The sequence below is a fragment of the Myotis lucifugus genome, unplaced genomic scaffold (assembly GCF_000147115.1).
Source record: "Myotis lucifugus unplaced genomic scaffold, Myoluc2.0 scaffold_35, whole genome shotgun sequence".
Taxonomy (NCBI): Eukaryota; Metazoa; Chordata; class Mammalia; order Chiroptera; family Vespertilionidae; genus Myotis; species Myotis lucifugus.
This window is the reverse complement of record NW_005871083.1, coordinates 2,113,704-2,138,942: the sequence shown is the minus strand read 5'-3', so window position 1 is coordinate 2,138,942 and position 25,239 is coordinate 2,113,704. Positions and strand designations below refer to the sequence as shown.

The 25,239-nt window shown below is 52.4% G+C and overlaps 1 protein-coding gene across 7 annotated transcripts in view; it reads left to right on the top strand.

Moving 5' to 3' along the window:
* The window catches only part of LOC102416852 (malonyl-CoA decarboxylase, mitochondrial), a 54,441-nt gene that overhangs the window by 8,564 nt on the left and 20,638 nt on the right, over positions 1 to 25,239 (top strand). For 3 of the 7 annotated variants that reach the window (XM_014454311.2, XM_014454313.2, XM_023752578.1), the window contains 3 exons: positions 41 to 197; positions 3,490 to 3,639; positions 6,334 to 6,382. In XM_014454311.2, the coding sequence (XP_014309797.1) occupies positions 41 to 197; positions 3,490 to 3,639; positions 6,334 to 6,382 (356 nt within the window). Of the gene's footprint in view, positions 1 to 40; positions 198 to 3,489; positions 3,640 to 5,659; positions 6,914 to 13,366; positions 13,384 to 25,239 lie in introns of those variants that run through there. The other 4 variants (XM_023752576.1, XM_023752577.1, XM_006087035.3 and 1 more) reach the window with 3 other exon arrangements.

Genomic DNA, 25,239 nt, shown 5'->3' with positions numbered 1-25,239 from the left:
ATAATTGAACATTTGTCTTACCTCATTACAATCTTACCAGGTCTGAGGCTGTGCACCCGGTAAAGAATTGGATGGATATAAAACAACGTGTCGGACCATACAGAAGATGTTACTTCTTCTCTCACTGTTCCACCCCCGAGGAGCCCCTGGTGGTCTTGCATGTGGCACTGACCAGTGACATCTCCAGCAACATTCAGGTACCTGCGGACGTAAATTCAGGGCAAGGCAGGCATCCTACAGAGTCCTTAAGGTTTTTAAACTTGGTTTTATGCCCTTGTTCAGAAGCTTTAGGCTTTTGTGGATTTTTGAATTGCTGGATAAAACCTCTAATTTAGTAGCTACAGAATGTAGATGGGTAGTATGTAGACAGTTTTGAAATGAGAGCATTCATCTGGGTCTACTGACTTGGAGTTGAGACAGGGTTGAAGCCTATTACAGAACATCTTTGTGGGGCAGAAAAGAGTTGTGAGGGCAGAAGAGAAGGAAGGGGGCGTGGTTCATCTTGTCAGCATTTGTTAAGTGCCTGTGGGTAGTTTTAAACAACATGTGATTCAAAAAGAGACTCAGTGCTGTGTGCCTGATACAGGCCTAGAACTCTGCCAGGTCTGTTCATCGAATGGAGGTGATGGGGGCCATGTTTGACAGGCCCTCCCTGCGGCAAGCTTGGCTTCTCCTTAAGGAGTGGGGGAGAATGTCTGAGACATTCCTGCAGACGCATGAGGGCAGAAGAACCAGTGCAGGGACTGGGAATCGAGCAGATCTCGAGGAAGTAAAGACAGGTGAGGGAAGGTAGGGACACCTGGATCACAGCGGGTTTGCTTAGACCAGGAGGCTGTGGTGGGCAAAGGCTTTGGCATGGAAATGGCCTGTTCAGAAGCTGGAGAGATGATACTAGGTCACAGGATGGGCCCTCTGGGTGGCATTTCTAGTGTCAGAAGGTAGAGAAATTGAGCAGGCAACTGAGCAGGTGTTCTTGATCACCAGGGAGAAGTTCCTTAGGATTTTGTGTTTGAAAGAGTTGGCATACTCTCACACCAGAATTATTACTAGCTCTCTGAGGACAGTTTGGTGATATCTATTAAAATATAAAATGTGCAATGGGGGGATAAGGACACATATGTAATACCTTAATCAATGAAAAAAAATTTTTTTTAATTTAAAAAAAATAAAACTCCCCAGAAAAAAAAAAAGAATAAAACTCCAGTCTTTCCCTGGGTGAGGGGCAGTTGCCTCACATCAGGAAATTGGGGAAGAGATCTGGGGATTCTTTTCAAATAAACTTTCAACCAGTCTTCCTTAAAAAAAAAAATGTCACTCTCAGGAATTTATCCTGGGGAGATACTCGGATCTAAGAGTGCAGGTGGTTTCGGCATTGTACAGTGTTGAAAGGCTGGAAATGATGACCGCTCCACCTGTAGAGGGTGCGTTAGAGACATGATGGCATATCCATCTGGTACATCCTCATGCATGGGACATTCCTGCAGGCGCATGGGGGCAGAAGAATGTATTTAGGTACTGATTTTGTTTTCTGTTTTTGACATGGAAAGCCAACATTGACAAACTAGTGCATTGAAAAACCAGGTTACAGAATAGCGTGTGCAGTATGATCTTATTTATAATATTGATTGAGCATTTGCTCAGTGTCTGTCAGCCCTCAAAGCACTTTCCATGCATTATTGCTCACAGGACTCGGTGAGTTAGGTATTCCTAGTATTATCAATGACTGTCCTTATTTTAGACCTAAGAAAACTGAGGCTTAGGAGAACTTTAGTCATTTGCCTGTGATGATAGAATAATTAAGGGTGGGATTGGGATTCTAGCCAAAGCCCTTAGGGCAGCCACCGTGTGTGTGTGTGTGTGTGTGTGTGTGTGTGTGTGTGTGTGTGTGTGTGTAATTGAGCATCTGGGCCTGTGAGAGAATTACATGAATACACAGTTTTGTGTGTACCTACCTATAGCCAAGGAGACAGACCTGGAAAGTTCTGTTCATCAAATGGCTAACAGCAGGACTTGGTGTTAGGTTTTGGAGTAATTTGTGATTCCTTTTTTGTGTATTTATTTTTGCCTCTTGCACATTATGTGTATCTCATTTGTATAACCAAAGAAAGATTCGCTTTTATTTTGAAAACTTTAAAAAAGGAGTTGCCGGAAATTTTTGAATAAGGAACCACAAGGTAACCTACAGAGTTCTTGAAAAGCAAAGTAAATAAATCACCAAGATGAAGATTAATAATGATGGAAAGTGAGGCCTGTCCTTTGTAGCAGGATGTAGGAGAGAGGCCTGGCCTCCGCCCCAGGAGGTGGCACTGCCTGTTTCACTGTCCACCCCACTTTCCTACGGCCGCAGCTCTTACCTTTTCAGGAGTCACAGAAAAGACTCTTTGGGCATCTGAAGGGGATGAAAGCCAAGGACATTTCCCCAGGGACATAGTGCAAACCTGCACATTCCATCCACAATTTCAGAAAATTTGTGGACTCCCAGGCCTCATCATGGGCTCTAGGTCAACCACCCCCAACTTTAGGAATCAAATGTAGCTGATGGAAGTTAGAGTAGTGTAACTGTGTTCAGAAGCAAGCTGGTGCCTTCATCAAAGCAAACTAAAAGGTAACCACCCGCTATTCCACTATTGTCAAGTGACCTGCAGAGTATTAGGGTTCAAAAAACAACGCAGTCAAAACTCAAAGCTAATAAAATCAGACGTGGCAAGTCATATCTCATATTTGTTCAAGGAAAAACAAGAATGGGGCACAAAATAAAAAAGGTGCATAGCCCTACCAGGTTCGGCTCAGTGGGTAGAGCGTCGACCTTTGGACTGAAAGGTCCTGGGTTCTATTTCAGTCAAGGGCACATACTTGGGTTGCTGGCTCGGTCCCTAGTAGGGAGTGTGCAGGAGGCAGCCAATCAATGATTCTCTCTTATCATTGATGTTTCTATCTCTCCCTTCTCTGAAATCAATAAAATATATATATTTTAAAAAGGTACATAGAAAAGTCAGGAAAAGGTAAATTTCCTGAAAGACAAAGTATATAGGACTCACTGGTCTCTTGAGAGATGGAAAACACTATAGTTCCGAGAAAGGAGTGCAAATAACTAAAGCGGGGAGCAAGCAGGCCTTACAGAAAGGGGCAGGTGGCCTAGACAAAGGGTCGGTGTTCTCTCTGGGTGTTGCAGGGGAGCAGATTAATCACATTTCAGTTTGCACAGCGGCCTGAAAAGGACAAAAAGGACATAAATTGCTATTCAACAAGGTTTGCACGAGACTTTCAAGGAGAGCGAAATGACGTGACATTGAGCACACAACCCAGGGAAGTTGTGCCGTTGCCACCTTCAGGGAGATACCGGACCAGATTTCAGGCAGTGTTTAGTCTTCAGAGCCTGGTCCTTGAGAGGACACCCTGAGAGAATGTCTCATGGCCGGAAGTGAACGGGTGAGGTGCAGGATGTGAGCGCATCCAAGCCCGCTCACCACCATCATTCATGTTTTGCAGTCAATCGTGAAGGAGTGTCCTCCGGCAGAAACAGAGGAGAAGAACAAAATTGCCGCCGCCATATTTTATTCCATCAGTCTGACCCAGCAAGGCCTGCAGGGGGTGGAGCTGGGAACCTTCCTCATAAAGCGCGTGGTAAAGGAGCTGCAGGTGAGTGAGGCGCCCCTGCTGCAATGCCCTAAGTAACCAGGTCCTAGGATTGATGATGGGCAAGGGATGCGATATGAGCTGGGGGTAAGGAAGAGGGTTTAGCAAAGTGCCAGAGGCACTTCCCGGGAGCCCTGAGACCACTCAGGGGAGGAGAAAATGGTGTCAGGAAACGAGCTTCTCCCTTGGCCACAAATGCAGATGTGTTCTGAGGACATCAGCTTCTCAGGAACTTGGATTCTGATTTGCATGTGTTGTCGCAGCATAATCAATAGGAGTGCCGCCTTCCACTCTCATCTGTCCCAGTTTGGATGGTACATTGTATGGTCATTCTAGCCACACCTGACTGTACCCACCCACCCTCACCCACTCTCCAGGCTTCTGACCCCTGAGGTTTCATCAGCTTGGGCTTTCTCATCGTTAGAGGGAGTGTCGAGGTTAGACCAGACAGCTTACAAAAGACTGGCTTTTAAAAATACTTTAACCATCCTACAACAGCACTGTTCAGGTTCACTCTGGGTCTAGGCTTTTTAAAACTGTCTCATAAGGGGCTGGGGTAAACTATAATGAGTAGAATCTAATTATTAGGTAAAATAATTGGACTGTTAATAATTGGCTCTGAGAGTGATGTTCTCTGCTTTGGGTAGTTTCAACACAGCTGCAACCCAAGTTCTTCCTTAGAGACGGAGTGGAATTAAAATGTGTATGTGCTTCGTATTAAATTCATAATCAGTTTTAAATCTGAGGACTCAGATGCATATCAGCTTCATTAGAATCACTCTGTCTCTTTTCCCCAGAGGTGGTAAGAAGCCACGTCTAGTTAATATCAACTTCTTATTTCTTTCTTTTTTGCTGAAGGTGTAAATGAATGGGGCAGGAAGAGGGTGACTTTGTAAGACAGGCGATCAAAGGGGGCAGAATCCGGGGTCCTGGGGACTCACCCATAGGCTCTGTTTCTCAGTCAGAGTTAGCCCCTCGGCCCAGGAGCCATCCTGACGGTTGGCTGCTCAGCCACCACTCGGCTCTGCGCCGGAGGGTCATCAGAGAGGATCTCAAGGCAGCGTATCCCCTCCTGCACAGGAGTGCTCGTCAGGGCTCTGCCAGCAAACACTAACAGCCACTAAATGCCCGGTGACAGCGTGGTTAGGAAAGTAATGCGATAGTCTCACCTTTGGATATTCTGTTGTTTAAATTGTTTTTGAATTGTAATGATAATGAGAAAATGGTCATGATATAGGTTCATAAAGCAGGATATAAAATAACAGTCTTACCCATGTAAAAATTGCCTAGAGAAAGACCAGGAGTTATACTCTATCAGTCTATTGAGAGTGGTTATCTCAGAGTGTTATGGTTTTCTTTGCTTCTGTCAGAAATCTTTAAAAATTTTTCTGTAGTGAGCATATATATTACATTTATAAACCAGAAATACTGGATTTTAAAAAATGATCATTGAGATCTCTGTAATTTGAATAATAATGATTGACCTGTATTGGCTGATGTGGAAAAAGACCCATTGCCTCCCCTTCTATCCCATCCTGCACCCACTGTGGTATAGCTGGGAAATCAGTTATTTATTCAACGAATAGTCACTGGGTACTGTGTGCCAAGCACCAAACCAGATTGTGTGGCTGCACAGATGTCTATGGGTGGAGAATGTATGCCAGAAAGACACACTCTACAGTCAGAAGACTGCACACCAGGTCCCACTTCGCAGCATGGCTCTGATTTCCCGCGGTTCCCCGACTTGCCACCCTCTCCATGGTGCAGATGGAGACACCACCTAAAGGCTTGCCTGGGGGCTCAGGATGCCTCCAGGGCCTGGCCCACGTCAGATGCATAATGTTCTTTGAAAGAAGAAAGTCAGTGCATATCAAACGTCACTTTGTAAGCCACACAGCATACCCAGGCTAATGGTACATAAATGATAAATGGACAGGTACTTCTGGGTCGGTGACACCCCTGCTCAATTCTCTTTGTGTGTGTGTTCTCTCCACCTCCTTTCCCCACCCTACGTGCCTTACAGAAAGAGTTTCCTCACCTTGGGACATTTTCAAGTCTGTCTCCTATCCCTGGCTTCACCAAATGGCTCCTGGGGCTTCTGAACTCACAAGCAAAGGATCATGGGAGGAGTGAGTTATTTACAGATTCTGAGTATAAAGAAATTTCTGCGGTCACAGGGGGTCCCCTTAATGAGACCCTTAAGGCCCTTCTCAGCAGTAACGAGTGGGTGAAGTCCGAGAAGCTGGCCAAGGCGCTCCAGGCCCCCTTGATGAGGCTCTGTGCCTGGTACCTGTATGGAGAGAAACACCGGGGCTACGCCCTGAACCCCGTGGCAAACTTCCACCTGCAGAACGGGGCTGTGATGTGGCGCATCAACTGGATGGCAGACCTCAGCTTCAAGGGCATCACTGGCTCGTGTGGCATGATGGTCAACTACCGGTACTTCCTGGAGGAGACGGCCACCAACAGCACCTCCTACCTCGGCTCAAAGAACATCAAGGCTTCTGAGCAGGTCCTCAACCTGGTGGCCCAGTTCCAGAAGAACAGCAAACTTTAAACCTTGCCTGAAGCAGATGTAACGTCCCGGCTCGGAAAAGGATAATTTTCTGGGGGGGTCGGGTGGTGGTGGTGATGATGTATCAAAAGGGAAGAACTCTTTTAGTAAAGCGAAGTGACACTGTGTTCTCTTGCCCACAGCAGGGTGACACTGGCAGGCCGGGCCCTAACTTCCATGATGCAAGGAAAGGTACGGGCCCTGACTGAGACGGTGGCGGGTACAGGTGGACACAGACTGGGCGGGGATGCAGTGCTTTCTCCCAAAGATTCTCTTGTTGCCTTTGGCCTGGCTCCCTGCCCAGGGTCGGTGCTGTGGCACCTGTGGCTTCAGAAAGCTTTGGAGCCTCTGCCGGCTGTCATCCCAGGTGGATCGGTCAGCCTCCCAAGGATGCAGGCACATGGCCCCGGTGAGAGCAGGTTTTTCTTCAAGCTTAGAACGTAATTCAGCCATGGTGACTTGAGCCATTGCTCTCCACTCTTGGCAAAGGGATAGAGGGCTATGCTGCAACTTACTAGTTATATTTTGGAGATTGCAAATGTATGGAAAGGTTCATGACTTTGCACAGAGTTTACTAAGTTAAATCACTGAACACCAAAGGTGGTGTTGCTTAGGGCTTAAAATCAGTTATGGACTTTATAATTTTTAGTGATTCAAGTTCATAATGAACTTAATAGTAAAGAACATGTTTGTTCTGCAAAGCATTAAACACATTTAAGATCACGTGGTGGTTGTCTTTGAGATCTGAGACCTTAAAGCTAGAATCAGCTCTGAAATGTCAGCTGCGCCTTTGGTCCCCAGCCAGCCCGTTGGCACGTTTGGGGGCTGCATGAAGAGGCCCTAGTGTGTGGCCTTCATCAGAGATGTAGAGAGAAATGATACCATGGTTACAGGATGGAGGGCAGGTGTGTGTCTCTGCATGTCTGTTCGCAGTGTTTGTGCTGTCCTCGGCAGAGAGGTCACCTTGCCTTGCTTGTCATCTTCCACAGCTGTCCCCTGTCCTTCCCTGTCATGCTTTGCATGTGATAGTCAGCATGAAGGTGGTTACTACGAGAACTTTTGCTTTTTCTGAATCCTGGTCGAAGCTGTCTCATGCTTCTTTGCGTTGCTTTGAGCTAATCCTGAAAGCCCTTGGGCTCTAGTGTTACTGGCAGGATCCTGGTCAGCAGTCCTGGCATCCCGTTGGGCCCCCTTTTAAAGACAGAATTCCTCATGGTGGTGATGGGGTCTGCCAGTGCCCCATGCCCTTCGAGTGTCTGTAACCACTACTGCACCAGAGTTTCCACCCCTATTAGTTACCCCCAGGCTCCAAGATCAACAGCTGCTTTGCAGCAGGCGTGCCATAGAGAAGGTGAGTGGATGTGGATGGTGCTATGGTCTATGTTTGTGCCCTCCCAAAAATTTACATGTGGAAATTCTAACCCCCGGAGGTGATGGTGTTAATGGGTAGGACCTTTGGGAGGTGATTAGGTCATAAGGATGGACTCCTCATGAATGGGATTAGTGCCCTTATAAAAGAGACCCCAACAGCTCCCTCACCCGTTCCGCCATCCAGGAGAGGCCCTCACCCGACCATGCTGCAGCCTTCAGAGCTGTAAGCAAGAAATTTCTGCTACTTATAAGCCAGCCAGTGGTATTTCATAGCAGCTTGAACGGACTGAGGGGGATGGGTCCTCCTTCCCCGTGCCTCAGTCCAAATCACTGAAGGAAAGAGCTTACGATGCACTGAGCCAGAATTCCCCCCTCATGAATGTCACAGGAAACCCCTCATTGCTTGCTTCTCACACTTACCCCACAGCCCCTAGAAGCAGAAGGCCTGGCTCCCACTTCCTCTGAGAGATGATTAGACTGCCCAGTTGTACATACGCTGTCCTTTGCACAATGATCACAGCAGAGCAGGAGGCAGTATCAGTGGCCAGGTTTGGTTACTCAGCTGATACTAGCATTGGAAATTCACATCCTCCAGGAGAGCCCTGCCCCTTGCCCAGGTGACATCATCACAAGGCGACCCAGTAGCTCTGGGTGTAGGCGCTGTCTCCAAGGCCTGGTTTCCATCCCATTGCAAATCCCTAGCAATCCCTCTGACCACAATCCTCTGAAAAATGCCCCACAGTGTGACAGGCTCATAGTAGGTGCTCAATAAATTGTCATTGTGGTTTCCATAGCTCCCAGGTTCAAGGCTGAAGCCATATTCCACTACCATCCCATAGGGCCTCTTCCTCCTCGATGTCTCCCCAACCACCACAGGTATCCTCATCTCTCACTGCCTTGGTGTCTGTAATTCAGACAGACCCCAGCTGTGGGCTCTGCCAGAATTCGGAATAATTCTGGTTCAAGCGGCGATAACGGACTCGGGGCCAACCTGCTCTGACTTGTTCATGGGTCCCCTTTTGTTCTGGAAGACAATGCATGGCATAATGGTTGAGTCTACCAGCTTTTGGCTCCAGCCAGTGCCCAGGTCAAATCCCAGCCCCACCACTCCCCAGCTGGGTAGCCTGAGGCAAGCCACCTGCTCTTGTTTGCCTCAGTTTTCTGTCTATAAATGTGTGTAACCACAGCACCTACCTCAGGGTCTACTGAGAGGGTCAAGGAAAACGACATATATAAAGCATTGTAATAAGGACAGTAACTGTGCACTTGAATGCTTTATATAAGTGCAGTTACTGTCCTTATTACAAATGTTCAGACATCTGGACTTTTAAAAGAATATATATATTATTGATTTTTACAGAGAGGAAGGGAGAGGGATAGTTAGAAACATTGATGAGAGAGAGACATCGATCAGCTGCCTCCTACACACTCCCTACTGGGGATGTGCCTGCAACCAAGGTACATGCCCTTGACCGGAATTGAACCTGGGACCCTTCAGTCCGCAGGCCGACGCTCTATCCACTGAGCCAAACCGGTTAGGGCTGGACTTTTTTTTTAAATATATATTTTAATTGACTTCAGAGAGAGGAAGGGCCAGGGGGAGAGAGAGACATCAATGATGAGAGAGAATCATTGATTGGCTGCCTCCTGCTCGCCCCCTCCTGGGGATCAAGCCTGCAACCTGGGCATGAGCCCTGACTGGGATTCAAACCCTGACCTTGTTCATAGGTCGACACTCAACCACTGAGCCACACAAGCCAGACTCTGGACTTTGACTGTTGCCCTTGCTTTATGTAGGTTCTGGGATCTGTCATCCCCGTATTTGTCAGTGTTTGGCTGTTTTCTGGCTTCTGTTCACAGTTTCTACAAGGTGACTAAGTGGAGTAATTTGTTCCCAGGAATTTCTACTTTGTTCACTGCATGAGGCATTCTCAGCACCCCTGGTAACTAAGTACCCCAGTTCCAGTTGGGGACCCAACTAAGCAGCATGGCCCAAGCTCTCCCAGCTGCTGCCTTGTTCAACAGCCCCAACCACATCTGCCTGGTGGGCTGAAGTCACTCTGATGCCTGCCTCCCCCTTTCCTCCATCTCTCCCTTCCTCTCCCAGAGCTGGATCCTCCCTGGATCCAGATGTATAGCAACTAAGGGTGGTGTTGCTCTGCCCTCCCTTGGTCCTCTGAGGACATAACACTCCTGCGAAAAGGGGCCACTTCTTGTTCAGTGTGTGGCTTAAAAGGAGTTGGTATCTCTTTAACATTTTGCATCAGCTTATTCTGGGCTTTGTTTGAAATCAAGCATAAGGTGCACTTAAGACTTAAATGGAGCAAACATCTCTTTCTGATTTCTAATTGTATTCTAAGACACTCATTGGAATATCAGATCCATTTTTATCTATTCTTAGAAACAAAAGCAGCCCAGTGGTTTCTCCTCACTGCAGAAAGTTCTGCATTATTTTCAATTTAGCAAAATCTGTAGAGGTAAACCCCAGGTCTCTTGCACTTTTGGTTTTTTCTCTTTTTTTTCTGAATTACATTTGCATTTACCAAATAGTTAATACTTAGTCATCCAGCAAAGGAGAATGAAACAGTATCTGCTCTGGGCCAGATATTCTCCACACTGAAGCCTGAGGGAGTGTTTCTCACTGGCAGATGAGGAAACTGAGGCTCAGAGAGGGCCGAGCAGCTGGCGAGGGCAGACCAGCGCCAGAGCGTGCGTTTCCACCACACTGACCTGCCTCCCAGCCAGGCAGCCCAGGCACAGCTGCAGGGGAGGAGCCCTGCTCTTACAGAACTGCTGTGTGACCAAGGCCTATCAGGGAAGTTCCCTTCAAACACACACAAAGGGAAATCAGAAAGCCACACTTCTCTGCAGTCCCACTTACACCTCTCAAACTAGACAGTGTCCCCTTCCCCCCAGGTGAAGTGGGGCTGCCTGCCTGGCTGTGAACACAGGTCTGCAGGTCAGCTCCCTATGCAGAATGCTGATATCACTGGCTCCCTCCTGGGACTGGGAGGACTTGAGGAGATAGGCAGGTGGAGTGTAGCGCGGTGCCTGCAGGCGGCAGCTGGCTCCTTGGGTGGTGACGGTGCCCTGGCTGGAGAGGAAGGAGCCTGCAAACCCCCTGCTGCCTCGGGCCACTGTCACATGGGGTCAGAGACTCATTCTGATGCTAAAAATGGTTCTGACCTGAACTGGATCCGAATCAGCTGTCATTGTGTGCGCTGTCCACCCCATTTGCCACTAGATGGCAGTGTTGTCTCTTCCTTTCCTGAACTTGGAGCTTAACCTAAGTTAACAGGTATAAACCGACCCTGGCATTAAACCTGTACCCAGATCCTACACATCAGGCTCCCCGTTCTCTCACAAGGGCATGGATCTGGGGCTTCCCGCCCGAGCCTGCTGCTCTCCTGCCTCTAGGATAACTTCCCCACAGACGCAAAAGGTCCACGGGAGACTTTTAAAAGAACAAAAATTGGAAAAGGATGAAACGAGATGATCCCTTTGTCCAAGAGCCACCAGAGTAGCACCCATCTCACAAGGGAAGCACTTTGAAGGATCCTGTCTCTGGACACAGAGTGAACTTCTCTCTTGGGCTCGAAGGCTGGTGCTACAGGTATGTTCCCAAGAGCCCAGCAACAAGTACGAGGAGCCGAGGGAAGCCACCTGCAGGCAGAACTCAGAACCCGGCTCCTGGCCAGAGGAACTGGCCTCGGTGGCCGGAGGCGGTGGCTGCCCAGTGGGACCTGGCACCGTGATGGGGGGCGGCTGGCCAGGCTCTGGGCCTTCCGGAGCTCCATGAACATTTTATTAAGCTTTCACTTAAAATCATATTTGTAACTTTTAACTGAAGCGAAAACAATCTATTCATCAGTATGATCTATCAAATATTGGTGCCACCAACCTGCCAGCTTGTGATACAAGCTAATCTCAACTTCATCAAACCCTAAGAATACCCCGGCTTCTCCCAAAATCTGTTGAATTGAGCACCCTGAGAGAACTATCTAAACCTATAATAATTTGCAGCTTTTTATCAGCGTGGCTCATAAAAAGAGCTCTCTGTACTGTGCAGCCACACAGATCAGCTTGTCAGAACAAGCACCAGACGTCCCAAACCCCTCCTTCCCAATGTTTGCTATTTCCAAATAGCCTTGTTGCTAAAAGTTAAGATTTCTACCCAAGATCTCAGGATCATGCAGCCACCACCCTCCAATGAAGCAGCTGAGAGCTGAACTTCTGAAGAGTGTGATGTATTAAAAACAACAGTGACAATAGTCCTGGCCTTAGACCCAGGCAAACACACACAGAGGAGAAATGGATTAACGGACACCTGACACCTTTGTCCCTCCAAACTAACCTCCACCCATGCACCAACATCGGCCAAGCCCAGAGAAACACGCTCCACGTCTCTTGCTTTATGTCCTTGAGTCAAAGGCCAGTGTGCCCAAAGGCGGGGGAGGCCGTAGGTGGTGCTGTACCCCCCACCCCCGCTTCCTGCAGACAGTGACACTGCTTCAGAGCAGAGGGAGGATTCGAGTGGCAGGAGAGAGGAGGTGAGAGGAAGACACATCCATTCAGCTGTCAGGTCCTTCCTTTCCCTGAGAGGAAAGCCAACGATTCCTGCAGGACCAAGCCTGGCTTCCCACAGGGTGGTGTGAATTATGGATTATGCCTGCCTGTGCTTTATTACTCAGCCAAACTCACCAGCCCACCTCAGAACCCCAGGCATGACTCTGTTTGGCCATCTTTGTTATATTGATGGCCTTCAGACATAGTGAAACCATAGCTCCTAAAGTTGTTTTCAATTTTGTGATTACAAAGGACTGTTGGCTATGACACAGGCTTGGACGCATTTTATTTAAACCCAGATATGGTTCTAATCCTGGCATCATTACTTGTGAGCTGGGTGGCCATTACTGAATTTACAGTAAGTAAGTGTATTCATTTTAATTTATAAAACAGATATAAACAAAAAACAGATATGAACCAGTAAAATATTTTTTTTACTTAAGAATATGTGATATTGGTACTCCAAGTGAAATTTTGTTGATTAAAAGCCTTTGCAGCTGCTGGGAGGAAAGTTTGGGGATGCTGAACGAGATGATTTGCAGCCCTTCTGAATGGCAGTGGCCACTCTGGCATCTGGGACCCCCTCCTCCCGCCCCCAGTCTATTCTCACGTCTGCCATAGGGCAGCTACTGGCCCCGCCTCCTTCTGGAAGGCTCTGTGATCCAGCTTCTCCTTGCGGCTCCGTCCAGAAAGCTCCAGTAAGTAGAGAAAGGCAGCTGCCGGCCGCAGGTGTGGAGGGCCGCCTGTCTGAGATGCCCGGGGCACACAGGCCTGGGTCCTGGGTGCAGTCCCACACACACAGCTTGCAGAGGTTCAGACCTGGGCCCCAGCCCAGGCCGCAAGCAGGTGATGGCACTGGCTGGCCCTAGTAACACCTGTCCCCGCCCAGAGTCCTGAAGCCCCAATTGCAGGGCCTCTTACCTGGCAACCTCTTGCCTTGGACTTACCTTGGCGAGATGTACCCATTTTCAAGGTGCCCCCACTGAGACTGAGTGCTCTGTGGAGCCACTATGGGAGGGAGCTGGGCCTGGGCAGGCCACTAGGGCCCCTCTGAGCCTTCCCCCTACTAAGCACCCAGCCAGACTAGGCAGGACTTTGTGATGCGACAAACAGGCCAGGCTGGCCCCTTGTCCCCCAACTTTCCTGTTGCCACACCCAGGTGGGGCCCCCGGAGGAGGGCAAGTCCCCCGTGCCTGCACCTCTCCATCTAGTGCCGGTCACCTGTCAGCCCCACAGCACCCCGCCTTTATTATCAGGTAAGGAGGGGGCCAGAGGCCTGGAGGGGAGGGCCTTCTCCAGGGGAGCCGTGGGGTCCGGTATGGGGGCCAGAGGAGGAGGGTCTCCAGAGGGTGGCTCTGCCCTGGAGTGAGGACGGGTAATCGTGCTGTAGAGTCAGGGAGCCTGGGTGAGAACCCAGCACCGTGTTTGTCATCCGGCAACCCCTGAGCCTCAGTATCCCCAATAGTAAAGGGGCCAAGTCTGGTTCCTCCCTCGAAGGGCTGCCTGAAGGGTGAAGGGCGCTCCTCCGTGGGACACCCCGCACACACCCCATGTGCAGAAGGTGCTTAAAACACGCCACTGGCCATTGTCATCAGGCCACACAGATGGCGCACTCACTCCCATTGCAGCTAGGAGCGGGTGGCTTCCAGAGCACTGGCCCCAACGCCACCCCTTCTTGAGGAGCAGTCCTCGCCAGTGCCCGCCCACCCGCCACCGGGCCTGGGAGACAGGGCAGTGCTCGCCTGGGCTCTGTCAGGCTGACTCCGCTAGGCCTTAGGCTTTCTGACTGGAGTCTAGGCTGGGGCGGACCCGGACATGTGTTGAACGAGCCCCCTCTCAAATACCTCCCCCCCCCCCCCACACACACACACACACACGCACACTGAACCTCTGTTCTTCAGTGGGGCCTCGAGTCCTGCAGAAGAACTGCAGACCTGGCAGTTGCCCAAGGCCCCCACCCCCGCTGCAGCCTCACACCAGCCTTTGCTCGCACTGTTTCCCAGCCTGGGTTTCTCTGTCCAGCTGACCCCACCAGGGCTCTCCCCGCACTCGCAGTGCGCTCCCTGCCCTTTGAGCGAAGGCAGAGGGATGGACGGTGTGAGCCCTGGTTTCTCTGCGCCCACGCACCAGGGACTGCCCATGGGCAGCACTTGGAACTCAGTCCCACCCCCAGACCCAAATCAGAGTCCCACCAGCCCCACCCCCAGAACACACCGCTAGCATGGCGGTACCCACATCTGGGTTAGCCTGGCCTTGTCGGGTCACTCCAGCCCACTCCTGCTCCTCCCAACCCTGGCCTCTGCTCCCCCGAACCCTTGACCTCTGCCACCCCTCCCGCACCCCGGGCCCTTGGCTTGGTCAGGAGCCCCTTTTATCCCTTCTCAGCTGCTCTGCCAAGATTGAGCTCCTCGGGTTCTGAGCCCAGCCCTGCCACTGACTGGGGGGTGACCTTGGGAAGGAAGCTGGCGCCCTGTGAAGTATTGCACGTGACATGCTAAGCTCTGTGGGCAGGGTGAATGCTCTGTACGTAAATGGTCCCCCCCCCGCCCCATTTCCTTTCTAGGGAGCAGCACACCCCTTGAACACTCAAATTCACCCAGAGCGGCGGTGAGGGGGGGGGGGGGGACAGGGGCCCTCGCCATGATTGGTAGAGCGTCACTCCCCTACGATCTGTTTTCCTGCTTTCAATGGCCTCCAAGGTTGACAGCAAAGCTCCTGGGCTGCCAGGCCGCAGCCACGCAGACAAGGTCAGGCAGGCCCGCTGTGCCACATGCCCTGCGTCCCTGTCCTTGGGCAGCCTCGGAGCTGGCCTCTGGGAGGGGAGGGGCACCAGGGCCTCGCTGCAGGGAACCTCATTCTCTGCCTGTGGAGGCACCACACCTCCCCAACTCCCAGAAAGAGCAGCGAGGTACGTAGCTGGGCAGGAACCACACTTAAGCCCAAACCTGAAACTTGGAAGGAAAGCTAATCCTAAACAAAATCACCTTTCAGCCAGGTTTTAATCCCCTGCAATCCTTCCTGGAGGAGTGGCCTGGGCTGCCACAACAAATGACCAGAAACTGGGGACAGAGGGGCTGACACCCCAGACATTTATTCTCTCAGTTCCAGAGGTCAGAGTCCTAGATCAAGGCGCGGGCTGGCCTGGATCCCTCCGGAGGCTCTATGCAGGGTCCTCCCTGCCTCCTCCAGTGCCTGGGGGCTCCAGGCTTTCTTGGCTTGTGACTGCATCGCTCCGGGCTCTGCCTCCTCCCTCACGTAGCCTTCCCTGTGTCTCAGATCTCCCTGCCTCTTATAAGGACCCTTAGCTTGATTATGTCTGCAGAGACCCCTTTTCCCAATAAGGTCACATTCACAGGTTCCTGGGTTAGGGCCTCAACATATCTTTTGGGGGCCACCATTTAGCCCACTACTCCCCGTCTCCTCTCTCCAAGATATGATGGTGTCTGAACTCAGAGCTGTATGGGGGAGGGGGGGGGTTGTAACAGGTGGCTAAGCTTCCACGCTTGACCAATAATCCCTATCACATACTCCCACCACCCCCAAGCCACTTGGTATTAGAAAGGGGGAGAGGGGGGGAGAGCTGACTTCTGGGACAGCTGAGATGGAATGTCCCGTGGAGAGCAGCCGCTGGCTCTGCCAACACTGCCCCTCCCGGAGGCAGTCTCCCTCCCCCCAGCTTCCTCTTCCTTCTGCAGAAAATGGCCCGACTCTGCTAGCTGGGGCCACAGGCTTTCTCATCTGTTTTTCATTTGCCTTTTGCTCGCCGCAGTCCCCTCCCCTGATCCCTGAGCTCCCCAGGCGTAGCACCATGTTCTAGCTCTGAGCTGAGCACTAGCCTCGCTGGCTGGATGAATGAAATGAGATCTGCCCAATCAATGGCCAGAAAGAGGCCCAGCTCCACCCTCCTGGCTCCCACTCTAGTGTCTGGGCCTCTGCTGGAGGGGAAGCCCGGGCTTGAAGGCATCCCCCACCCCACACACACTGTGTCACCAGGGACAGAAAGGACAGTCCCAGAGGAAGGGGCCCAGGAGACTGGCCCTGGTGGTGCCTTGCTTAAGGAATGCTCACGGCTCCATTTATGCAGTGGTATTTGTTAAGCACCTATTATGTGCTAGACCCTATACTAGGCTTGAGATGGATTAGGGCCGTGGTTGGCAAACTGCGGCTCTCGAGCCACATGCGGCTCTTTGGCCCCTTGAGTGTGGCTTTTCCACAAAATACCACGTGCGGGCGCGCGTACAGTGCGATTGAAACTTCGTGGCCCATGCGCAGAAGTCGGTTTTCAGCCTGGGCGAGTCTATTTTGAAGAAGTACTGTTGATATTTGGCTCTGTTGACTAATGAGTTTGCTGACCACTGGACTAGGGAACAGAACAGAAAACAGCCTGCCTCTGGGAACTTGCATCCATCCCAGTGTGTGTGTGTGTGTGGGGGGGGGGGGGGTCAGGCAAAATGAACAAGTAAGCATGCGGTATGTAATGTGATGGCATGGGCCATGTCAAAACACAGCTGGCTAAGGAGGGTAGGAATTACTGCTTTATATGGGGTACTCTGGCCACAGAATTCACTTGAGCCAAAACCTGAATGAACTGAGGAACGAGTCATGTGTCAGTCAAGGAAGAGCTGTCTAGGCCAGCGGTTCTCAACCTGTGGGTCGCGACCCCTTTGGGGGTCGAACAACCCTTTCACAGGGGTCACCTAAGACCATCGGAAAACACATATATAATTACATATTGATTTCAGTAGCAAAATTACAGTTATGAAGTAGCAACGAAAAATTTTATGGCTGGGGGTCACCACAACATGAGGAACTGTATTAAAGGGTCACGGCATTAGGAAGGTTGAGAACCACTGGTCTAGGCCCAGGGAACAGCGTGCACGGCCCTGTAGTGGGAGTGTTTGGGGGCAGCAAGGGGCCTAGGAGGGCCAGGATGGGAGCGGCAGACCAGACTGGTTTATACTCTGGGTGAGAAGTCACTGCAGGAGCAGGGATGCCACCTGGCTTCCTGTGATCGTGCCAGCTGCTGTTGGAGGATGGGCTGTGGTTGGGAGGCTGGCAGCAGTCTGGGTGTGGTGCAGAGTGGTCACATTCCAAGTGCATCTGCAGGTCGAGTTGGTGGGGCCTGCTGATGGGTTGGGGTGTGAATGAAGAGGAGTCAAGGTTAACTCTGAGCAGCTAGAAGGAAGGAAAAGCGATTCTGGGGCCCAGCTTGGGAGGCATCCGCAGGTCCTGCTCCAAGTCTACCCTCTCCTCCTGGCTGCACTTTCCCTCGCCAGTTGCTGCCTGCCCTGAGCCAGCAGGTCAGGCCAGGGACTCAAGCAGCCACCCAGGGCTCAGCCCAACCCATGCCTGCCAGAGCTCGGAGGATCATGCAGAGGGTCACCGTGTCCCTGAGCACCCGGGACGCCTCCCCACTGCCCTCAGAGCCGCAGCCAGGCCCCTGAGGCCCCTTAGCCACCACCCCATCAGCACACAGCCTGGGGCCACTCTCCAGCTCCTTCCCCCCCAGAGCGGGAGGCAGCCTCAGGCCTGCCCGGACGCCTGCGGGGACACTGGAAGCCTGCAGGGGTGGGCAGGCACGCCGAGCCCTCTTTCCAGAGATGCGGTCATAGTGCTAGAGACACGGAAGCTCCCAATTAGAGGCCTGGACAGGATCCAGACCCGGGGCCTCTGCCAGCTGCAGTTTTCCAAATCAGGGTGTGTGCAAGGAGAGGTAGAATGGAAAAGACCCAGAGCCCCAAGCCAGTGGACTTGGTTTCCAGGCCTGGCTCTGTCTCCTGGGATCCTCTATGAATAATAATAATAATAATAATGGCAGCTAGCATTTCTGCAGAGCTTACCATGCGCCAGGCATAGTTCTCAATGTGATACATCATTCCCAACCCTGTGTGGTGGTTCCTCCCCATTTTCCCCATGAGCAAACCGAGGCCCAGATCAGTTAAGTCACTTGCCTCAGGTCACACAGCTGGGAAGTGGCTCCAAGGCAAGTTTCTCCACACACTGCCTATTGAAGCCCTGCGTGGCTGGTCCTCTGCCCGCCTTTTCAACGTCCCCCAGTCCTCAACCCCAGAGTTTGGAACCCTTGGCCCTGCTGCCGTTTCACACACACCAGCCCTTCCAGCCCAGGACCTGTGCCCATGCCTTCCTCTCTGTCTGGAATGCTCTTCCCCTGTGGCTGGCTTCTCACGCGTTCTTCAGGTCTCAGTGGAAATGTCACTTCTTCAGGGAGGCCTTCCCTGACCACCCCAGACCCAAACCCACACCTCTTCCTGCTTCTCCCACCCCATGCTTTCAGTAAAGCCCTTGTGGGGCCAGGAATGCAGCAGGGGGTGGGAGAGCAGGCCCCTCCTTATGGCCTGTGGGGAAGCAGACTCCTCCCCTCCCCCCCAGGTCTGCTTTCACACGTGATCATGGAGCACCTTTCATGTCATTATTGTGAAGAATGGCTGCAACTGTTCCGTTTAAGAATGTGCCCGGACCTATTTAATGAATCTCTTAATGATGACACTTGGGTTGTGTTCGTTGTCGGCTCTTCTAAAGAGTGTTGTAATGAATAACTTCACACAGACATCATTTCACATGGTGCGAGTCTGTCTCTAAGACAAACACCTCACAGGGCATTGCCAGGTCCAAGGCCTTGTGCATTGTTATGACAGGTGAGGCCACGCCTACCTGCCGCGCCCGGGTGCAGTCACTCTTTCTGAGGATCTTTCTGCTCTCGAGAGCCCGCCATGCCCTCTGGGTTTCTGGTTCTGGCCTCAGAATCATTTCTTCTAATGCAGGGGTCCTCAAACTACGGCCCACGGGTCACATGCAAATACAAATATTGTATTTGTTCCCGTTTTGTTTTTTTACTTCAAAATAAGATATGTGCAGTGTGCATAGGAATTTGTTCATAGTTTTTTTTAAAACTATAGTCCAGCCCTCCAACGGTCTGAGGGACAGTGAACTGGCCCCCTGTTTAAAAAGTTTGAGGACCCCAGTTCTAATGACATCTTATGCAGAAGGTCGATAAGTTAAAAAAAGATGGAGGTGGGCGTCTGCTCTGTTGTCCCCCATCCCCAGGATACCACCTTTGGGCTACCCAACAAAGCAACAAGGAGAATCATTGAGACATACTGGGGATAGCACTGCAGGAAGCCAGTCCTGCCCAGGCTGAAGGGACAAGGAAAGCTGGGAGAGAGCAGAGCAAGGGGAGGAGTCACAGCCCTAGAGCAGGGGGAGGAGTCACAGCCCTAGAGCAGGGGGAGGAGTCACAGTGCTGGAGCAGGGGGAGGAGTCACAGCGCTGGAGCAGGGGGAGGAGTCACAGTGCTGGAGCAGGGGGAGGAGCCACAGTGCTGGAGCAGGGGGAGGAGCCACAGTGCTGGAGCAGGGGGAGGAGTCACAGTGCTGGAGCAGGGGGAGGAGTCACAGTGCTGGAGCAGGGGGAGGAGCCACAGCGCTAGAGCAGGCCCTACAGACCCTCCGGACAGGCCTGGCCATGGGGCTGCCCTGCCAGCAGAGTGCCCAGCAGGCTTGTGCCTGCTTGTGAAGGCCGACTGTAAAAGTTTCAGGAATTTGTGAGCCAGTTGTTAAACACATCAACTTATAACTAATAAGTTATATTCAGAACAAAGATAATGCTCAAAACTCATCACTCCATAGTGATTTTGCTACATTTCACTACTAACTGTGGTCATGAAGTTACCCACATCTACGCATCTGTGTGGTGGAAATACTTCTGTATATGTAGTTACACCACAGAATTGGGCAAACACAGCACTCCCCTAGCCTGCCTGGCAGATGCTTGCCAGCGCACCCCTTCACGGACCACTCTGTCCTCCTGCCCTCTGCCCTCCTGCCACCGTCTCCCATTGATCAAACCCAACCACAGGCCGCTGGCCCGGGCACCAGCCTCCCTGGGCTCAGCGTGGGGCAGAGAAGGTAGGAACGGACCTGGGAGAAGCCAGTGGAAAGTAATCAGTATGCCGGGCCTTGACTCTCAGGGAGGTGAGAGACACCTGTGACCGCCTCTGTGAATTGCATCTGTGCCGGGTCTGACCCAGGTGGACAGCCAGGATCTAGCTGGTCCGCCGAGGAGGCTGGCTGGCGCTCTGATTACATATCAGCCACATCAGCCCCGAGTACCAGAACTCCTTTGTATTTTTAGAACAATGATAACGTACTTCTACTCAAAGAAAGTGATGTTCCATTTTGACTGATTCATCACCATCCTGTTCTCATACTATGAGTCAGTGGTTCTCACCTTTGAACTGCATCAGAACCCCTGGAGGGTTTGTGGGAACACAGATTGCTGGGCCCCACCCCCTAACTTTCTGATTTAGTGAGTGTGATATTGTCATATAATAAGAAATATAGCCCTAGCCAGTTTTGCTCAGTGGATAGAGCGTCAATCTGCGGACTGAAGTATCCTGGGTTTGATTCCAGTCAAGGGCACATACCTGGGTTGCAGGCTCCATCCCTGGCCCTGGTCCAAGTGCATGCAGGAGGCAACCAATCAGTGTGTCTCTCTCATAATTTCTCTCTCTGTCTCTCCTCCTCCTTTCCACTCTCTCTAAAAATCAATGGAAAAATATCCTCGGGTGAGGATTAACCAAAAAAAAAAAAAAAATAGAAATATGTATTTTGGTCACCATCCCAGCTCCTGGCCAGAGTTCCTAAAATCTTTGTCATTTCCTAAATGATCAAGGTGCTCAGAACATCTTTTATTCTAACAGTTGATCTCAGACGCCCGTTCCTGACCCAGAGCTCCTAAACCCCTTAGAACAGTGGTTCTCAACCTTCCTAATGCCACGGCCCTTTAATACAGTTCCTCATGTTGTGGTGACCCCCAACCATAAAATTATTTTCGTTGCTACTTCATAACTGTAATTTTGCTACTGTTATGAATCATAATGTAAATATTTGATATGCAGGATATATTTTCATTGTTACAAATTGAACATAATTAAAGCATAGTGATTAATCACAAAGACAATATGTAATTATATATGTGTTTTCCGATGGTCTTAGGCGACCCCTGTGAAAGGGTCGTTCGACCTCCAAAGGGGTCGCGACCCACAGGTTGAGAACCGCTGCCTTAGAACTTCCTGGATGATGGTGTCTTTTGTTCTAATGAGGTGACTCTGGGTGGGCTCCTGGCCAGCTTCGGGGTGGGGGCTGGTCACCTGAAAGACCATGTTTAGAAACTTAGAACTTTCAGCCCCATTCCCCATCCTCCAGGGAGGAGAGCGGCCTGGAGGCTGAGTAGCAATCATCGTGATGAAGCCCCGTAAAGCCCCCGAGGCACGGGGCTCGGAGAGCTCCCAGGCTGGCGAGCACATGGAGCGAAGGGTGGGGTGCCACCGGCTCCCCGGGGACAGACCTGTGCGCAGGACACACCTCCGCATGTCTTCACCTGGCTGTCCATTCGTATCCGTAAAGTCTCCCCTGTAATGAATCCACGATAGTGAGCAACTGTTTCCCGGGGCTCTGGGAGCTGCTCTAGCAAATTAGCGGCCCTGAGGAAGGGGTCGTGGAACCTTCAATTTGATGCCAAGTTGGACAGAAGTGTGGTAACCCGGGGACCCACTCCTTGCGACTGGCATTTGAAGTGCAGGCAGTCTTATGGGGCTGAGCCCTTAACCTGCAAGGTCTGTGCCAACTCCAGTTAGTGTCAGAATCGAATTGTAGGACACCGGCTAGTGTCTGAGACCCGGGGGGCGTGGGAAAATACCCGCACATCTGGTGGCAAAGTACGGCGAGTGTGAAAGTAAATTAGTGTCTCAGACCCAGTGGGCAAAGTACGGCGAGTATGGAAGTAAATGACAGAAACCCTGAGTTTTTTCTAGTCATGAGTCTGGGGTGGGGTTTGAGAACTGGCATTTGTAAGTCACAGGTGGCACTGATGCCACTGGTCTGGAGACCCCACTTTGAGAAGCCACTGGCCCCAACTCATATAAAGTCCCTGTGTGTCCTCACACCCACAAGCCTGGAGGTGGCCAGGTGGGCCAGGTGGCTGGGGGCCAGACTTCACAGGGGTTGAAAGGCCAGGGGTGGCCAAGGAGCAGCGAGACAAGGAAACAGGAGGCTGGACAGGGGGAGGGGGACATCTGTGGGAAGGACCAGGGCAGTGCCCACCTCAGGTCCCCTTCATTTTAAGAATAAGTTGCTGACAGCAGGAAGAGAGAGGTTAAGGCTGCACCAGCCTGAGGACGGGAACAGGAAGTGGGAAGAGGGAGAGAGAGGGAAACTCTCCCTCAGGGGCAGAGGGGTTCGGGCCCAGGGCCCACCTCTCTGAGCAGGATCTGGAACAGAGCGCATCTGTGTGGGGCCTTTATAGCAAGTTCAAGAACAGGCAGCACTCATCCGCAGGGACACAGATCAAGCCAAGAGCTGGACGTGGTCACACAAGCGTGCGCATCTGCTAAACTCACCAGGCTGCCCATATAAGATGCGTGTGCTCTACCACACGGGGTCACACCTCACATGTGTCCGGGCTCGGCTTCGCTGATTCATTTACTGCACATCTACCAAGGCCTCCTGTGTGCGGGGCCTCCTGCTCAGCTGCGAGGACACGGCTGGGAGGAGAAGCCCATGCCTGCCCTGCCTGGGAGGCCTCCACCACAGTGCAAAACCGCTGTGCTCAGAAGAGCCCCAGCGAAGATGGCTCAGAGGAGGCGGGGGAGGTGGGCCCCAGGACACAGGTCAGGGCCTGGGGGACGTCAGCAGGTCGCCAAGCTGCTCCAGCGAGATCTTAGAAACATGGAGGTTGTCCCGGGAAGGCGATAGAGGGGCACATGCTCCAGGCAGAAAGGACAGTTCGTGCAGAAGGACGAAGTGATGTGTTCAGTCGAGGGCCTCCACTGCGGCTGGAGTGAGGCTGGGGTGGAAGGAGCCAGAGATGTGCTGGGAGGTAAGCAGGACTGCAGGGCCCCGCGGTGCTGCTGGGTCTGAACGTTCCCCTGAAGGCAGGGGCTGCCTTGGAAGCCTGGAGGGCGGCTGCCAGGAGGAGGCGGCTGCAGAAACCCAGCCGAGGGGCGCACCCTGGGAAGCTGTGCGCAGTCTCTCATAAACTCACACGCCTGCCTTCCCTGCGACCTGGCAGCCCTACTTCTAGGCATTTACTCCACGTAAACGAAAGCAGATGTCCGCACGAAGCACAAGAGGGAGGCAGCCAAAAGTCCAGGAAACGGATAAACAAGCGGTGCCGCTGGCAGGCGGGGAACTCCGTTCATGAGAAAGGGAGGGAGCACCGACCCCCTCGGCGACGTGGGTGATCCCGGCCTCGGCGTCGAGCGAAAGATCCCACAGGAGAGAGCATTCCGAGTGACTCCATTGACGTCACGGTCAAGAGCAGGCAGCACGTGTGGGAGAGTCAGCAAAGAGGTCTGCACTCTGCTTTGCGTCAGTTACAAGGGCGCCTCGCTTATTAAATGATGATGCAGGCGAGAGACAAGGGGCCTCGGGGAGGGGACAGACAGAGGGATGTGAAGGGTGAGCAATAGGACTTCATGCTCCATTGTGTGGGGGCCCCTCCTGGGGGTCAATGCGTTCAGCCACCGAGTCCCAGGCACCCACCCTGGACCATGCGAGGGAAGGTGCCGGCAGAGCGCCCTGGGCTGGGTGGGTGTTGAGAGGCCGGGAGGGGTCATGGAAACTGGGGCATGGGGTGCTCCTCCAAGGCCAGCACAGAGTCAGGACCAATGTGTGTCTAATCTCGGGGCCTCAGGGGAATTTGGTGCCCAGCAGTTGCTCAGAGACTGAATGAATGAGTGAGTGAATAAGCAGATGAATGAATGAATGAGAGGCGGTCAGGGCCAGACTCCTAGTAAGTTCTTGGGCTGCGAGGCATTTCTTGTCCTAAAAATGACTGGCTGCCGGACCCACCCCTCGCCTCTGAATGGGTGAGCGTGCAGCTCTCAGAAGGGCCCAGGCTGGGTTTACGCTCTGCTGTTACTATCTTGACGTCCTTGATCATTGTTGGCCAAGGGGCACCGCGTTTTCATTTTGCCCTGGGCCTGCATGTTCTGTATCCTGTTCCGGTTCTGGTCCAGGGAGAGGGGCCTCGGGCAGTTTGGGGTAGGGTGAACCAGAACAGGGTGGAGATGGGGGTTGGGGGCTCCTAGACACACACGGGCAGTCCCGCCATTGCTGGGGACAGTGGGGAAGTCCAGGGTACAGTTATGGTGGATTCAAGGGAGGAGACCCACAAGGACCATTCCTGCCAGGACCCAGGCTCCTCTCCGCCCCATGAGGACCCCCAGGAGGTGCCAGCACAGGGGACGAAGGGACAATGCGGCCACAGCTTCCTGCAGGCTGGTAGGCCTGGGCTGGGCTTCAGGAGCTTGGCCCGTGTCACCCCAGCCCGTGTCCCCTCAGGCCTTTCTGCTCCCAAAGCCACACACACCAGTTCCAGAAGGAGGAAGAGGGAGCCGGGGGTGGCTCCCCCGCCCAGGACGGGCCACCGGACTCAGGGCAGAGAGCCCTGGGCATCTCTCTTTGGGAAGGAGGAGTGACCACACCCACGCACCCTGGACCTTTATTCCCACAGCAAGCTCCACTCCTTGTCTGCCCCTCGCACACCTCAATGCACACACTTACGCATGTACACACAATACCCTGGAACCTGGCCTGTCCCAAATGGAGCGTCTTCCTAGGGACAGGAAGTGGCCGTGGCCTTGATACTCTCCTGGGACAGCTGCCACAGCCCCTGACCCACGCTTGCCCTAATCCTCCCCCCATCCTTTCAAGATGCAGGTCTGATCCCGTCACCCTCCTCTAGAGTCATCCCTTCGCTCTTGGGAGAAAGACCAAACTCCTTCCTCAGCCCCCAAGTCCTCGGTGAATGGCTGTGGTCAGCCTCACCAGCCTCAGCTGATGCCCGTGCTCAGGCCATTGCCCTTTCCATTTCCAGAGACTCCCACCAACGCCAGGGCCTTGGCCCCTGCTATTGGCCTCGCCGGGAAGGCCTTTTCTAGTGGAGTCAACCCTTACCCACCTCCATGCCCCGCCCACTGTCTCTCTCAGGACGGCTTTTCCCAGTGTGACCAGACTGGTCAGTTAGTGACAGTACGTCATCCACATGCTTGTTCATCTCCCCCGCATCATCCCCTTGAGGGAAAGACCTGT